Source organism: Amblyomma americanum, chromosome 3 (genome assembly GCF_052857255.1).
Source record: "Amblyomma americanum isolate KBUSLIRL-KWMA chromosome 3, ASM5285725v1, whole genome shotgun sequence".
In the NCBI taxonomy this organism is placed as follows: Eukaryota; Metazoa; Arthropoda; class Arachnida; order Ixodida; family Ixodidae; genus Amblyomma; species Amblyomma americanum.
This window is the reverse complement of record NC_135499.1, coordinates 178,623,506-178,638,846: the sequence shown is the minus strand read 5'-3', so window position 1 is coordinate 178,638,846 and position 15,341 is coordinate 178,623,506. Positions and strand designations below refer to the sequence as shown.

Genomic DNA, 15,341 nt, shown 5'->3' with positions numbered 1-15,341 from the left:
AAGAATCCATCGTAGTTCAGATTAAACCGGGGGCCCGTCCACTACGGCACCCCTCACAGCCTAAGTAGCTTCGGCGAATTCAAACGGCACAATCCACAATCTATTCTATCTATGAGAATAGAGGTATTCATCATTTAGTGTTTCTTAATGACATCTTCCGTCACCTGAGAGCTTACAGGTATCCTGTCCAGCTACTCTACTTTCATTGTGCACTTGAAAGTGATGTTTCTGAGGTTATTATTCATTGCTTTAACACTAAGGTCGTCGTCCTCTATTAAAGCGAAATATCTGTTCTCGAGGGAGATCTTGATTACCTCTACGTTTCCTCTTGCCGCTAACTCGTTGAAGGGCTTCTTCCTTACCGGTTTCCTTCCCTTCCTCTTCAAGTCTTGGCTAATTTTAGACCTTACCATCTTACTGTCACTAAATCTCACCTTGCCGAGCACCTCGACGTGCTGCACGATACAACGATGCGAAAACTCTGTAATGTCTATTTCATTTTTGGCCTCGCCATTCGTGCTCTTCTATGCCCACTTCCGGTGATCATCTCGCCGCGTTGGCTCAATGGCTTCGGTGTTCATCTGTTGATCCCAAAGTCGGGGGTTCGAACCCAGTCACAACGACCGTATTTCGAAGAAGGCGAAATACAGAAACGCCCGCGTTCTGTGCGATGTCAGTGCACGTTAAAGAACGCCAGGTGGTCTGAACTAATCCAGGCACCTCCACTAAGCCGTTCCACATAGTCCGAGTCGCTTCTGGGGTTAAAATCCCAGAATCCACTTTTGGTGATCAATCATAGTGACCAACCTCAACCAAACACGGCTCGTGTTCTCAGCTGTGAGGAACACAGGAGAAAGCGCACAGCTTTTCTGGCGTTTTTATTATGCAGCACGAACTTTTCCCCTAAAAATGCAATAATTGGCCCAGCAGCAGGTTTCACTCGTTCTCAGTGGTCATCGCCCAGTCTGCAAAAAAAGACAGTGGTCCAAATAAAAACATATGTTTGTCCAAAACAGTTGTTTTTTCATGACACCGGTTTTCACAAACACCAGTGAAGCCCACCTTTGACATACATATAATGGACACCTGCGAAGGGCAACACTGCACACACAAACACAGCACACACACAATGCTGGCGTCAATGGCACACGGTGGGTACACAACACCGCACTACAGGAATATTGCACTGCCGAGGGGGGACCTACGGTATGTCTACCCAGACAACAATTGTCCTGTTATGAAGAGGTCCGTTGACAGCCCTCGGAGCACTGATAGCCCGACAGCGCTGCGCCGCCTTTTTCCTCAAATCGGTCGCAAGCGCGCACCGCCAGGCGCCGCCGGAGCGGTCGCTGATTGGCCGAAAGTGACAACGGGCAAGGTCCGTGGCCAGGGGGGGGGGGGGGGGGGGGGGGGGGGAGACTTCAGCGAGCCGCGACAGCGAGCGGACGTCAGGTAGTTACCTCCGTTCTTCCCTCTTTGTTGTCGCCATCTTGCCCCGTCAGCCGCACGAACAAGCCAAGCGGCAAGGGTCGCAGATCAAGCATCCAGCAGCCAGGGATTTTGGGAGAGCCCAATAAACGTTTTGGAGGGGGGGCAAAGCGCCCTATTCCGTGTTGTGTTCTTATTTCGCTTTTCCGCTTAGCCGCCGTGAGAACAGCCGCGCGTGGTGTGCGATACCGGGAGCTAAGAGTTCACGGCCTAGACCTCAAAGAAGGCTCAACGGCCTAGTAAGAACCCCCACAACATTGAAGTGATGTTTTACATATCTGCTCAGCTTAGAGGCGAGTAGTTCTGACTGACTGCTGCAGTCAGTCAACACATTCTATGTTCTTCTCCTGGCCAATCAACAATCTAGCCAGCGCAGTGTCAGCTGAAAAAATGCATGGTTAACTCGGGCGAAAGTTACTACGCCAGGCTACTCTTTATATATGAAAGGTTGACATCCGGAAACTTCTCACATGTATATGCTGGAATAAATGCAACGAATACATTGGGGAACTTACAGAACGGGTGCGGGACACATGCAGGAAATGCAGCTATGATTACATTTTTTACAGTCTTGTTAGACCATCAGCCTTCTTCCAAACTTGGATCTAAGGAGCCAGGTGCCTGAACTGATGTAGTGGGGAATCCTGAAAAAAAAAAGGCATCTTTTTCCTATGATTTGGCTGACGTAACTCGGAGTGTACTCAGAAGAGTGGAGAGTTGGGCTTGTTGGTATACGATCAAAGTGTACAATGATCGGAGTGTACAATGTCAAAAGCGGCCCTCAACAGCCAACGGTATAGCCCTTACATTCAACACTGACGGAGTACCTTAATGTGAAAATACCAAGGTCAGCATGAGGTGATGAGACAGTGAGCTGATGAGACTGACAGAGTTTAATGGCCTGCAAGGCGCTATGCATGATGCAAAGATCCAGGTCAGGTGGTCCGGAAAATAAATTGGTTTTACTGCGTGTACCCGTCAGCCAATGAATCATCGCAGTTATGGAGACATCACTCATATGTGAATCATGCTCACAAAGCAAAGTTCAGACAAGGTCCAAGTTGTGGCATTAAAATTGCTAGTGGGCTCAAAAAGCTCGCTCTCTTCACATTTGATAAGGACTCGTTGTATATTGCACGCACGCAGTCTGCTCTGGGTTGTCAGGGCAACGCTTCGCGGGCATCTTGCTAATGCAGACGCCTGCCTTCTGAGCCTCACTTCAGTGTGGGAACTTTCAAGGCTGCCAAAATCTCTCTCCCAGTTTAAGGACTTGAAAGCTGTTGACAGGCGAAGTTTATGCTCCTTTACGCACCTATTGTACTAAAATAGTGTACACCAGAAAGGCAAAGAAGCATTGGATGCAGTTTGCTAAAATTATGCGCCAACTCTTGAACCCTGCCGTTTCAATCGAGCACCTCATTAATATTAGTCAACATATGGTCACATTTCTCATCGAGTACAAAGAAATGTACGCAATTGCGCACATGTCGTCCAGTGCACATCTCCTCGTTCACCTTACAGACAGTGTCAAGAAATGGGATCCACTTTGGCCGTATTCTCTCCACCCATTTGAGTCTATGAATGACAGTTTGGTAAAGTTTGTCGAAGGCACTCAGTATGCACACTTTAGATTCTGCAGAAACTTTGTGCTATACGTGCGCTTTCAAAGCTTTGGTAGGAAAATTCTTAAAGAAAATGTAATATGTCACGGGGTCTTTTTTTTTTTCTTCTTTAAGTCATTGCTTAAAGGATATGCACTACGGAAAAACTTGTAAGAAATGTCTCAGTGTCGCTTCTGGGAAAAGGTCAAGAGAGACAAGACAGAATGAATTTCAGAAGTCGTTATTGGTTCGCTAATATTCTGTACTACACATCTCGACAAGAATTATTTGAAGAAACTCATTTGAATTAGCAGATGGGTCCTTTCGGCGCCCTGTTAGAATAATGTCACATGAAAACTTCATAAGTAGTAGCACTGGTGATATCAATGTTCATTTCGGTGTTCTTCATGTAACGCTGAGGATATCCAGTGATCTTCCCAAAGATAAGTTTTCCGAATTTGTAGATGCGCAACCTACCACGGAGTGTTGCTTATTTAATGCCAGTTCATTGAAAAATTCATCTTATCTTTTTTATTATACCAACAGTCCTTACTTCTACTTGTTGCACGAAAACAAGTGCTGGAGCACATATGTGTTGACCGTCTGACTACTGCGCAGTGCGATCGGTGTTTCTTAAAGCGACTTCTGGTGCACCAGCTGTAGCGCTTCAATATAGGGCTATACAGACATGCCCCGTTCAAATGGACGACTTGAATTATAGGGGGTTTTTCGCCATACAAAACTTTTGCAATGCGCTTACGCTTCGTTATTATGGAAATTCGTTGAACGGCCAATGAACGGAGTAAAGATTCACAGAGCCCATTCGGACCCATCTATATTAGTGCAGCATGTTGTCTGATCACTGCCATGCAAAAATATGAGAAAAACATGATTGGCTATCAGGTGCCATGAGCTGTTTCTTCGTGAACATTGCAAACTCAACTCAACTGGCATTGACTATCCGACGTGTTTCTATTGACTCAACAGGCGGTAAACAGCCGGACAACGATTCCAAAACCATTTTTGTAAGGGGCTGATATTTGACATATGCACTGCTGATAGGTAAGAGGGGTAAGAACAGTGTAAAAAACATGGGTATCATGTTCATGCTTTCCTGCAGCAGAAACAAATCGCACGCTCTTATGCGTGTTACACAGACCAAGAAATACAGCCTCCGCATCACCCTAGTAAACAAGATAAAAGAATATATGCACTTTATGCTTCTTCGAGCTTGTTCTAAAAAATAACTCAAACCAAGTACGAGATCCGAGATAAAACTTTCACAAAATACTTATTGTGATTTTGGGAAACCAATGAACGGAGCCACAGATTACGACTTTCGAGGCATTCGGGGCATTGGAGGCGCGATGTACAGCGCGGCATTTAATAAAAAATAATAGGCTCTTTGGGCCTCCTAAATATGCAGTTTAATGCGAGAGCATCTGTTCTGTCTTGTCATTTCTTGGATCCATTCTCGATTCCTTTAGTTCCTTTCTGGATTCTTTTAATTCCTTTCGCAATCTTTCTAGACCGTTCTCGATCCTTCCAGTTTATTTATCAGCTTTTCTCACTATTCCTTACCGTATTTTCATCCATTTTATTTCCTCTATCCACATAGCGCCGCCAAGCCATTGCCTAGCGCCAATGAACACTCCACGTTTTGTCCTCATATCGTAAGTTTATTGCCACAGCTACGGGCCGGAAATGGCGTAGTATGGTCACTTGATTTTTTATTTTAAATCTCGGGGCATGGTCACGTGGGTTGCTTCATTTTAGATCACGTGGGATTGCCACATGACCCCTTTTAAATAATTTGAGATGGTCATAAGATCTTTTCGTTTTAAATTACGCGGGTTGGCCACATGGATGGGAGTTGACGAAGTGCGAGAGTGTGTTGCAGTTTAACTCGAGGCGTGAGAGCATATATGCGGCGATAGCATATATGCTCTCGTGCAGTGGCCAGTGAAGCTGATCTGTTCGCGCTGCCGCGAGTTCGAAACCGAGCCGCGCCAAAATTTATTTTATTTCTCCAAGTTGGTCGAAGACACCCTCATTCAAAGCCTCGTTTATTTCCCTCCATTCCCCGCATCACGTGGCTAACTTCACAGGCTTCAACAGACACCCGCATTTCCCAGGTTATGCGACCAACAGTGCTTTAGCACTAAAAATTTCGTTTACAGTGTAATCATCGTAGGAAAACTCTTAACTTTCAGTAACGAGATATTGTCACGAAGCGGTGACTGCAATCCGGACAGCAGAAAGAAAGCGAAAATGGCGTCTAAATAAAACTCTTTATTTGTGCTGTCTTGCACCCACTCTGGACTGAATCACACGGCGGCGGCGTAACAGCAAGCGCGCTCAGCGGTCGTCGAACAGAATGCCCGCCGCTCTCAACCGTGCTCAATTAAAATCTGATAGCGAACTTTCTAGATAAAGTGTGCAAAGTTACAACAAGATTCTGGAACAACGCAGAATCGTCTCCGCCTGGATGCGATCAATCGAGCTTCGAAGAATGAACAAACACTTACTATATTCGCAAAATTGTCCATAAAATCCGGGGGTACAGGTGCATATCTCCTTGTCGCATCTTCCTCCGTTTTGGCAGGGTGGAACACATGTCTCCTCTACCTCTACATGAAAGCGATGAGAAAAAGATAAGGCCGCAGGTTGAGCAGCCATTTAGAATATCTCTACTTGGATGCTTCAACGACAGAAGCACGAAACCATATCTCCCCGAAAAAAATGCTGGTATTTTTGACTCAACTTCGTAAATACAATATTTCGTGTAAAAATTTATTTTACAGTGTAATCATCTTATAAAAACTCAAACTTTCAGCAACGAGATATATACTTACGATATTCGCAAAATTGTCCATAAAATCCGGGGGTACAGGCGCATATCCCTCTGAAGCATCTTCCTCCGTTTTGGCAGGGTGGCGCACAGGTCTCCTCTCTCTCTACAAGAAAGCGACGAGCAAACAATGAGACCACACGTTGAACCACCATTTAGATTTTTTTTTTTTTTTTTACAGTGATAGCTGTTAGGCGACCGTCCCTGGCTTGCCCGTCGCCGTCGGCGTAACCGGTGGGTGCGTTAACATGGTTACCATGGTTACCATTCATGGTTACCATGGCAACTCGGGTATGGCTATCATCCCGCATGACACCACGAAGGATGCGTTAAAGCCTTTATTAATGCTGTGCGTCTGTTTGTGCCTCGTCGTTTGACGTCACCTTATGTCACGGCCAACCTGGGTCGCATAAGCCTATGGGTGGCTCTGTTTGGAACAGCCGCCTGCCAAAACTAAACGCCTAAACAGCTATCACTGAATCTCGCGTTACATAGTCGTAACCGTACTGTGAATTTTTTTCGGTGCTTAAACAACAGAAGTCTGGAACTATATCGCCCCGAAAAAGAAGCTGGCCGTTTTTACTCAACTTCCCAAGTACTTAAAAAAGCTTTTCTTTAGCATTTTTGTATCTCGTTCTACGGACAAGTAAAAAACAGACGCTGTTCTTCCTGTCTTCTATTTATTTATTCCGCTTGTGTAGTTCCACATTTGTATATTTCTCTAGGTACGGGTGTTTATGGAAAACCAAAACTGGAAAATAAAAAACGTTAATCGCAGGGTGAAAAGCAGAGGTTATTGGCTGGATCAGTTCGAAGGAAAGGAAGACTATTGTGCACCGTAATAGAAGGAATCATTCTAAAATAATTCAAGAGGCAGCGTCTTAATGTTCGTAGCGACATCAGGATGCCTAGAAGGCACACTACTAAATGAAACTAGCTTAAGACGACAACTCATGTGCGGTGCGTGGGTAATCTGAAGAAACAATTGCGCATATTTCGCTAGAGTTCCGCGTTATCCACCTTGATGCCAAGGCAGGCACAATCAGTAACACTGAGGCCTTATGGCTCAGGGATAGTGAAGGTAAGGTGAATGCATCTACATCAAACAATAGTAAGGAACTGTTGGAGGATAGACGGCTTAAAGAGAGGGCAGTGACCTGAATATAGAAGATCAAGATGCAAAGCTGGTATATTGTAAAAGTCATTAGAAGGTCAACATGAAAAAAAGTGGATTTCTAGATTGTACGTTTTCAGTTTGAAGGACTGGCTGATGAATAAGAAGAGAAGAAAAAATTCCGGGCCTGCCGCCGCTCTGTTTCAAAGGGAGCGCTCTTAATATTCATCGATCACTCCGGGCCGGCTGCATTTGAAAAACACCCTTCCTTGTTGCAATGGCTATATAATGTCGATATATAAAGCGTTTGCCCTAGTCGGTTACATTATAGATATTTCTGACGCGTGATAAAGATAAGATGTTTTCCGAGGACAACTCCACGATGAGGGTATTCACCTTTGGTATGTTAGCTTGGTGTAAAAACCTCTTAAGCGTTGAGCATCAGAGCCAGTTCGGTTGTGATCACGTTATTTCCGTTTTTAACTGCTCGGGTGATATGCTGTTCAGACATGCGTAGGCGTTCTAAATTTAACACAGCTAGCCAATTCTGTAAATGCCCACATCGCTGCTTTAGGTGCATGTTGCATTTCTGTTACTCACTTCTATTCACCATTTATAAAGGTTTACTGATGTACGCTAGGCCACAGTGGAGAACTTTAATCCATATTAGGTATAAGCTTAAAATGTTTATATTGTCTAAACGGTATTAAACTTTGGTTGAGAAGAACTTTGTTCAGTGTCCCTGGCTAATTCGCATCAATTCCTTAGTTCACAATGACCATGCTTTTCATCATGCAGAAAAAAAAATCAAGTGCTTTTCTCTGCAAAGCGGTCATTGCCAGCGTTAGGCCCGTCTTTGAGCGCTCTTTCGAGAGCACAAACCAGTTCCTTAACTTCGAAGCGTTTCCACTGAGCAAATTTCCAGATCTTAATCAATTGTCTGCAAGTACGCCCTGTCCGTTGTAACAACGTTCTCATACATAGCGTCCTTCGTACCAACGAAGATTTCAGTGCTACATCTGAGCATCAGTGCGAACACGTCAGTGCATTCCTGCAGCAATTAGGAAAATTGGTTTCCATTTTTTAGTAAGATAGACCTAATTCGAGAAGTACTCATGAGCGGCACTGCACCTAATCGCTTATCAGACTGAAACTTATCCCAGCAAAAATTGTATCAAGCATCGCTAAAAGCAAGCAGTACGCGAGTATAGGCAGCGCTTCGGATATTTGAGACTTACCGTCGTGTGCCACCTTGACAGATCTCCTGAAAATAAGAGCACCTAAATATAGACACGGCATCCATGCTGAGTATTGCTCTAGCTGTTTAAACGTTTAATCCTCCAGAAGTGCGACAAAACAAAACACCTGCTATTAGCTAAGACATGAAAATTACCTGAAATGGATTTGAGAGTCATTAAAATCGTGTGCTGATCTGTACAGTTGTTGGCTGATACCAACCCCATCGATGTGCTGCGTAAACCTGTATGCATAGCGACGTCTTACGCACCTGTACGAGAGTGATCCTTCAAAGATCCATCCAACGACTCCGATGTCTCTCTATCTTATGTACCACAGAGAGAAGCAATCAACCGGAGTCACATTTAACTTTGAGCACTCTTTCCACCAAGTCTGCAAATAGCAGCAATCACTGCGAACATCGATCGTTCTGTACTGAGCATTCCAACCAGAAAATATGCCTTCACCAAACTAATCAAGCACTCTATCTGCGGAGGAGGTAGTACTTACTTGAAGAACCGGAATTTATCCTCCTCAGCAGCCCCCAAAACTGGTAGCACGAGCAGTAAGCACAGGCCCGCTCTGGTCAAGAGCACAGACATTTCCGCACTTTTTGTTTCGCACTTCGAAACTTCCTCGCAATAGAGTGACTCCCTTGGCTACCTACCGTCGCGTGCGCATGCCACCTCAGACAGTGTGTGTGTGTGTGTGTGTGGGGGGGGGGGGGGGGGTATCGGTGTGAGTGTGTCCGTGCACGCGGTTATATCTAAGCTGAGGATGACGATGACGCAATCCGACTCGAGCGCGACTGAGCCGTCTCAAGATAGCCACACTGGTCCCCTGTCAACGGATCTGGCGTGTCTGCCGCCGCTGGCAGATCGCGTGCTGACTGCGCACCACAGGATGAAAGAAACGCGGTGACTGACGAGATGCTGAGATACATGGTGCTTCATCCGCCGGGGATATATGCCGCTGCCTGCCTCGCGATATCCTGGACCGCAGTGAAGACCGTGAACGTTGGCCGGACGTGCACCTCCCTGGGACTCTTCGGAAGCCAGATAACCTGCCGTCGCTTCTCTGCCAGTGCCTCAGAGCCGCCGACAGACCGGAGAAAGACACCGCGTGCACTTATACATTCGTCCCACCAGGGTGGCTGTAGGGCCGCGAGCGAGCTATAGCCAGCTTCTTGAAGAGTTGCATCTGCTCGAAGGCATGATGACATTTGAGGCTCTGCAATTAACGAGCTCTGTTGTACAGACATCACAAAAAACAGAAGTTTCTTGCCGGATTTGTTGCTGCTGTGTAAGGACTGGAGTCTTGTTACTTGCTCGCATCGTTTTTTTCTTGTTTTTGTTTTTTATTTCCAAAGCGGTTTCGTACGGCCGAAGGTCGTGTGGCGGCCATCGCAATCCCTTAGCGCGCGCGCACAGGGCTCTTGAATATTTTTACAGGCAGCGCGTGCCACTTGAGTCAACGTTGCAAGTACCTTCTGTTTCTACAGCGGACGAAATGTTCTTCTGTTTTGTTTTTAGCTACATCACTCTGCTAATATATAGAATAAATTGTGGGCTAGCTGTGTGCTATTCCTCAGTTGGGTGCAGTGAAGAAATGGGGCAACATGAAACTACAAAAATTTCCGTTAGTATATCGACTCAGTTACAAAGTGCTTATTACACCTGCCTTCCTCGCCCTCAATTCATTGCCTACACTATCCGGCGTATTAAAAGGGAGGTAGGCGGGGTGAGTGGGTGGTGGAGGTGAAAACATTTATTAATCATAGAGAGAGGTGTTGGGGGTCGTGGCCTGAAGGGTCACGCCCTTACAACCACTAGGTGGGATGCCTGGTCAGGATTCCCATTGGCGGCTGCCGCAGCCCGGGCGCGCTGCGTTAAGGCCCTTTGGGCCTCGAGGGTGCAGCAGCCGGACAGGGTCGCCTCCAAGTCCTCTCGGGTGGGGTCTGGGATAGGGGGTACGGGTGGATTCTGCTGACAGGCCCACACCGTGTGGTAGGTGTCAGACACCTCCCCACAGTGTGAGCACCGCCCATAGAATTGAGGATCGAAATGATTTAGAGTTGCCGGGCATAGCATCGTGTTAGTGAGCAGGCGCAGCAGTACCCGCTCGTTGGCCTTCCCCGGCCCTTTGCACGGGGTGGGAAGAGTTTGCTGCGTGTATTTGTAATAATCGCATATTTCCTTAAAAGTGTAAACCGGATTGAAATCAGAGTCCTGGTCAGCGTTGGGTCCCGTCAGTCGCCGTCCCCAAGCGAGAAATTTTGCATAGGGACGCTATGCTGAGACCGCATAGATGCGCCCTGCTACTGAGTCGGAGTTCCCGGGATCGAAGCCCGCCACGGCGGCCGCGTTATGATGGAGGCGAAACTCAAAGGCGCCCGTGCGCTGTGCGATTTCAGTGCACGTTAAAGATCTCCCGGCGGTGGAAATTATCCCAGAGCCCTCCACTACGGCACCTTTTCCTGTCTTCTTTCACTCCCACCTTCCTCCCTTCCCTGACGGCACGGTTCGGGTGTCAGGAGAGATGTGAGACAATTACTGCGTCATTTCCTTTCCTGGAAAATTAATTTCAATTTCAATTTGTGCTGAAGCGAATTTTTTCGACTAAAAAATTCAAAAATATAAGTTTCGAAAATATGTCTCCTCAGAACTCTTGCAGAAACTGCACTCGTGTGGTAAAGCACGCATACGAAAGCCTGACGACAAAGGCTATTATAAAAACGGCAATGTAGTGGTGTAAATGCACAATGAGCGTAGTACGAACTCCTGTAAAGCATGTCATTAACAGTAAATTTATGGATGTTGGATGGCGGAGACGGCGGGTGCGACCTTTTGCTCCCATCAGGCGAACTTTTTTTGCATATAAATCGCATTGCTCCGATTTGGTCAAGAAATACAGGGTGCAAACAAGACCGCCGCCCCCGACCGCACCCTACATGGGTTGAAATCCGCCTTTACGTGATTGTTGAGGGCATATGCTAGCAATGTGCCTGTGAGCACGTTGCTATGGGCATGGAGCCTGCTCTCACAAGTAGTAGTAAGTGGTTTTATTATAATAATAATAAAAAGGAAGGAAAAGATTTTTATTAACCCCGGCATCTGCCATCGATCAGAATGGAACAATTTGCATTTGATAAGGGTGCGGTAGCAGTGGCGGCGTCAACAAGAAATCTTAGAAAAGAGAACGAACGCATCATTGCACGGTAGCAGACTAGAGTTTTACGCGCAGGTGCTGCGACAAACGGAACTTTTTTTTTTTTCCAGAGCGCTCAACAAGACCAGCTCATACCGCCTTTTGCCTTCAGTATACGCAGCCCTTTCACGCTACACGTTGCTACCCGCCGCTTGACTCGCACTGGTCGTCAGATATATATGGCGTTTAATGAGAGCAAAAAGCAATGCATAACATCTGGTCGTAGCCAAGAGAATGAAAATTGGTTTTTTTAGGAAAGGAAATGACGCAGTAACCATCACAACCAGCCAAGAATTTCTATCACTTTTTCTGTCCGGAAGAGGTCGATATGCCAGGGAATGTTGCTCTTCTTTTCCTTTTTCTAATGGTTGTGTCGGCCAGGTACGGATATGACCCTCTCCTACTGAAGAAGTACTACGCAAGCCCTGTTCGCCGACTGTCCAACACAGAAGCTGTCGCTGGGCACTGTTAAGAACGCTACGGGCGAATCACCTGTGGCACTGATTTCACACTGTCGTGAACCAATGAAAACCACAATGACGAAATGATTCAAGCACAAGTGAAGGCGCTTTCAGGTTTATATTGAAATGTTGAGTAATAACTGAATGTGAACATACGAATTTTCTGCTCCAGAAAACGGACGGCGCTCGGACGGAGCGACTGTCGCAATCCTTTGCAGGACTTGTGTATACTGCACGATCTACTTCTCCTCAGAAGGAAGGAAAGGTGGTTCCTAGGTTCCAACCCGACTGTGGCGGTCGCGTTTCGATGGAGGCGAAACGCTAAGGCGGCCGAGTGCTGCACGTACGATGTCAGTGCACGTTAAATATCCCCAGGTGGTGGAAATTATTCCGGAGCCCTCCACTACGGCACCTCTTTCCCTCTTTCTTCTTTCACTCGCGCCTTCCTCCCATCTCTTACAGCGCCGTTCGGGTGTCAACCGAGATGGCTGACAATTGCTGCGCCATTGCCTTTCCTCAAAAACCAATTTTATTTCATTTATTATATTATCTGTAGACAGACAGAGATATTTGTCACTCAGGGGCAGCCAGCTTGCACCAAATTCAAGTCGGTTACGAATGCGAACCCATGCATCACACTCACACCAAGAAACCAAGAAATTGTCACGGAGGTTTGGGTGCTCATATGTTCACCTTGATTTCGTGCACCGTTGCAGCACGGTATGGACTAGTGAGTTTGACGTGCCAGCTGATGCGATGTTTGGATGATATACCGACATGTCTCATTCAGGGAGGCGAAATTAACGCGCGCGCCCGTGTGCTGGGCGACGTCAGTGCACGTTAATAATAATAATAGGTTTCTTGGGGAAAGGAAATGGTGCAGTATCTGGTTTGGTTTATGGGGGTTTAACGTCCCAAAGCGACTCAGGCTATGAGAGACGCCGTAGTGAAGGGCTCCGGAAATTTCTACCACCTGGGGTTCTTTAACGTGCACTGACATTGAACAGTACACGGGCCTCTAGAATTTCGCCTCCATCGAAATTCGACCACTGCGGCCGGGGTCGAACCCGCGTCTTTCGGGCCAGCAGCCGAGCGCCATAACCACTCAGCCAGCGCGGCGGCGGTGCAGTATCTGTCTCATATATCGTTGGACACCTGAACTGCGCCGTAAGGGAAGTGATAAAGGAGGGAGTGAAAGAATAAAGGAAGAGGTGCCGTAGTGGTGGGCTCCGGAATAATTTCGACCACCTGGGGGTCTCTAACGTGCACTGACATCGCACAGCACACGGGGGCCTTAGCGTTTTTCCTCAGCCGCCGCGGTCGAGTTCGAACCCGGGAACTCCGGATGCATATAGTCGAGCGCCTTAACCACTGAGCCACCGCGGAGGGGTCAGTGCACGTTAAAGCCTGAAATTATTCCGGAGACCTCCACTGCGGCACCTTTTTCTTCCTTCACTCCTTCCTTTATCCCTTGCTTGCGGCGCGGATCGGGTGTCCACCGAGGTGAGACAGTTACTGCGCCATTTCCTTTCCTCAAAACCAATTTTCATTTTCTCATTCATCACAACCGAAGAACTGTTTGAAGTGAACCGATCACTTACCTCAAGAAGTCGTCGCGGAGGTTTGGGCGCTCGTTTACCCTCCGGTCGTGCACTGCTGCAGCAGGGTTTGGACTAGCGAGTTTGACGTGCCAGCTGAAAAGATGAAACTTGCAGGACCGACAGGCCACGTGTTTGAGACCTCTGCTAGAGTTTAGCACCGCTACATGGTGGGATAAACGATAGAAAAATCGCGATGAAAAGAAATGCGAACGCGGCGCCTACGCGCGGCGCTGTTCGAATTTCCTTTCATCGCACTTTTACCTAGGTGTAGCAAAAAGACGTTAGGCTCATTCTAGAATGTGTCATGGACGACTCTAGCGTTTTCTTGCTACCGCTGTTACAAAAGAGTGACGAAAACAATTGCGAAGAGCGGAGCTCTGCTCGAATTTCTTTACATCGCCCTTGTACTTTCAGTGCAACACTAGGCATTGAGTGAATTTATTAAAGGCATTTCAGCCTCAGGATTTCTCACTTCGAAAATGAAGCTGTGTTTTCAAATGCAACAACATTTTGGTAGCAGCACAATGAGCAAAATGATGGAGTGCACTAAGGTCTACTAATGGGAGGCGAAAGCGTTATCGTTTTTCTTCTCCTTTTTAATGGCACACCTACCATTAGCATGCAGTCGCAAGGACACGCATACACTAAGTTCACTTTTATCCACCAAGAAGCAAAGCAGTTTTGTGGCCTATGGGTTGTGCGTTCGCTTCGCAATCAGAAGGTCCTTACTTGAAGCTAGTTGCTGGGCGAGTTGGTATTTCATGCTTAAATTCACAGACCACGACGACGAACGCGGACAAGAGGAGACACACCACAAAGCGCTGTGCTGAAGGTCCTTAGTTCACTTCCGTGCACATTCAGAAGAAATTTTTTCTTTGCTGATGACGTCACGAGGTCAGGTGGGTTTTGGCACCACTTTTCCTGGTCAAACGCCAGGCTTTGTTGCTGATTAGCCATATAGGGCTTTCGCCTTAAAAACAAGACAGCAGTTTCATGTTCAACCAGTCCATCTGTTCGTGCTTGCAGGAGCAAGCTATAAACCAAAGAGAAATAGGTGCAGCACTACTTGTTTTCTACATAAGCATAAAGGAACCGTCAAGCAAATTTTATGGGGAAATTTTTTTGAGGTGCAATGAAAAGCTAAGTGTTCAAAAAGCCTCATCTCACAACGGCTTTGTTAGAAATGCTATGGATTATTTTTACCAAGAATTTTACGAGTGAATAATACACTTGTTCTTATGTATCCCATTGCTGGAAACCACAATCAGCATGTGTGATAGTGACTGCACACTAGCAAAAGTTAGGAATCAAAATATGGCCCCAGCCACCAGACAAGAATTCGACAGTTTGTGTAACATAGCGTCCAATTGTGTTTCCACATGTAAAGATCTTGTAAACAGCAGTTTTAGTGGACCGTGGCCACCATAGCTACTAAGTGGCTATCTCTTACATAGAAAGTGCGGCACTATTTAGTAACAACCTGAACAATCTTGGGGAAAAAAAATTATTAAACATATTTTACAGAGATGTGGTCAAATGGTGGGATACACCAATCATACTAAGGTTTCACCACAACGTGTCACTTCAGCTTATTGTGTAAAATTTTCAATGCCAAATAAAAATATTAATCCTCATTTTACCGCTGTCAAGTAGCAGTCACACCAGCAGGAAAAATGCAGAATACACTCCGCGCTCGATTTCCTACACTAACCACTTTTTCTCCTGCGGACCGAATGGTTTGATGTTCCGCAGGATAGGTCTGGGAGCCATTTTTCCCGAGCT

The 15,341-nt window shown here is 46.5% G+C and overlaps 1 protein-coding gene across 1 annotated transcript; it reads right to left on the bottom strand.

Moving 5' to 3' along the window:
- Window positions 1-861: 861 nt before the first annotated feature.
- Window positions 862-9,178, bottom strand: LOC144123502 (uncharacterized). Its single transcript, XM_077656317.1, has 5 exons — window positions 8,801-9,178; window positions 8,293-8,318; window positions 5,945-6,046; window positions 5,618-5,719; window positions 862-965 (listed from the first exon to the last, which is right to left on the bottom strand). Exons 1-5 carry the CDS (start codon window positions 8,890-8,892, stop codon window positions 937-939), a joined length of 351 nt encoding a protein of 116 aa, XP_077512443.1. The 5' UTR covers window positions 8,893-9,178; the 3' UTR covers window positions 862-936.
- Between the last annotated feature and the right edge of the window lie 6,163 nt (window positions 9,179-15,341).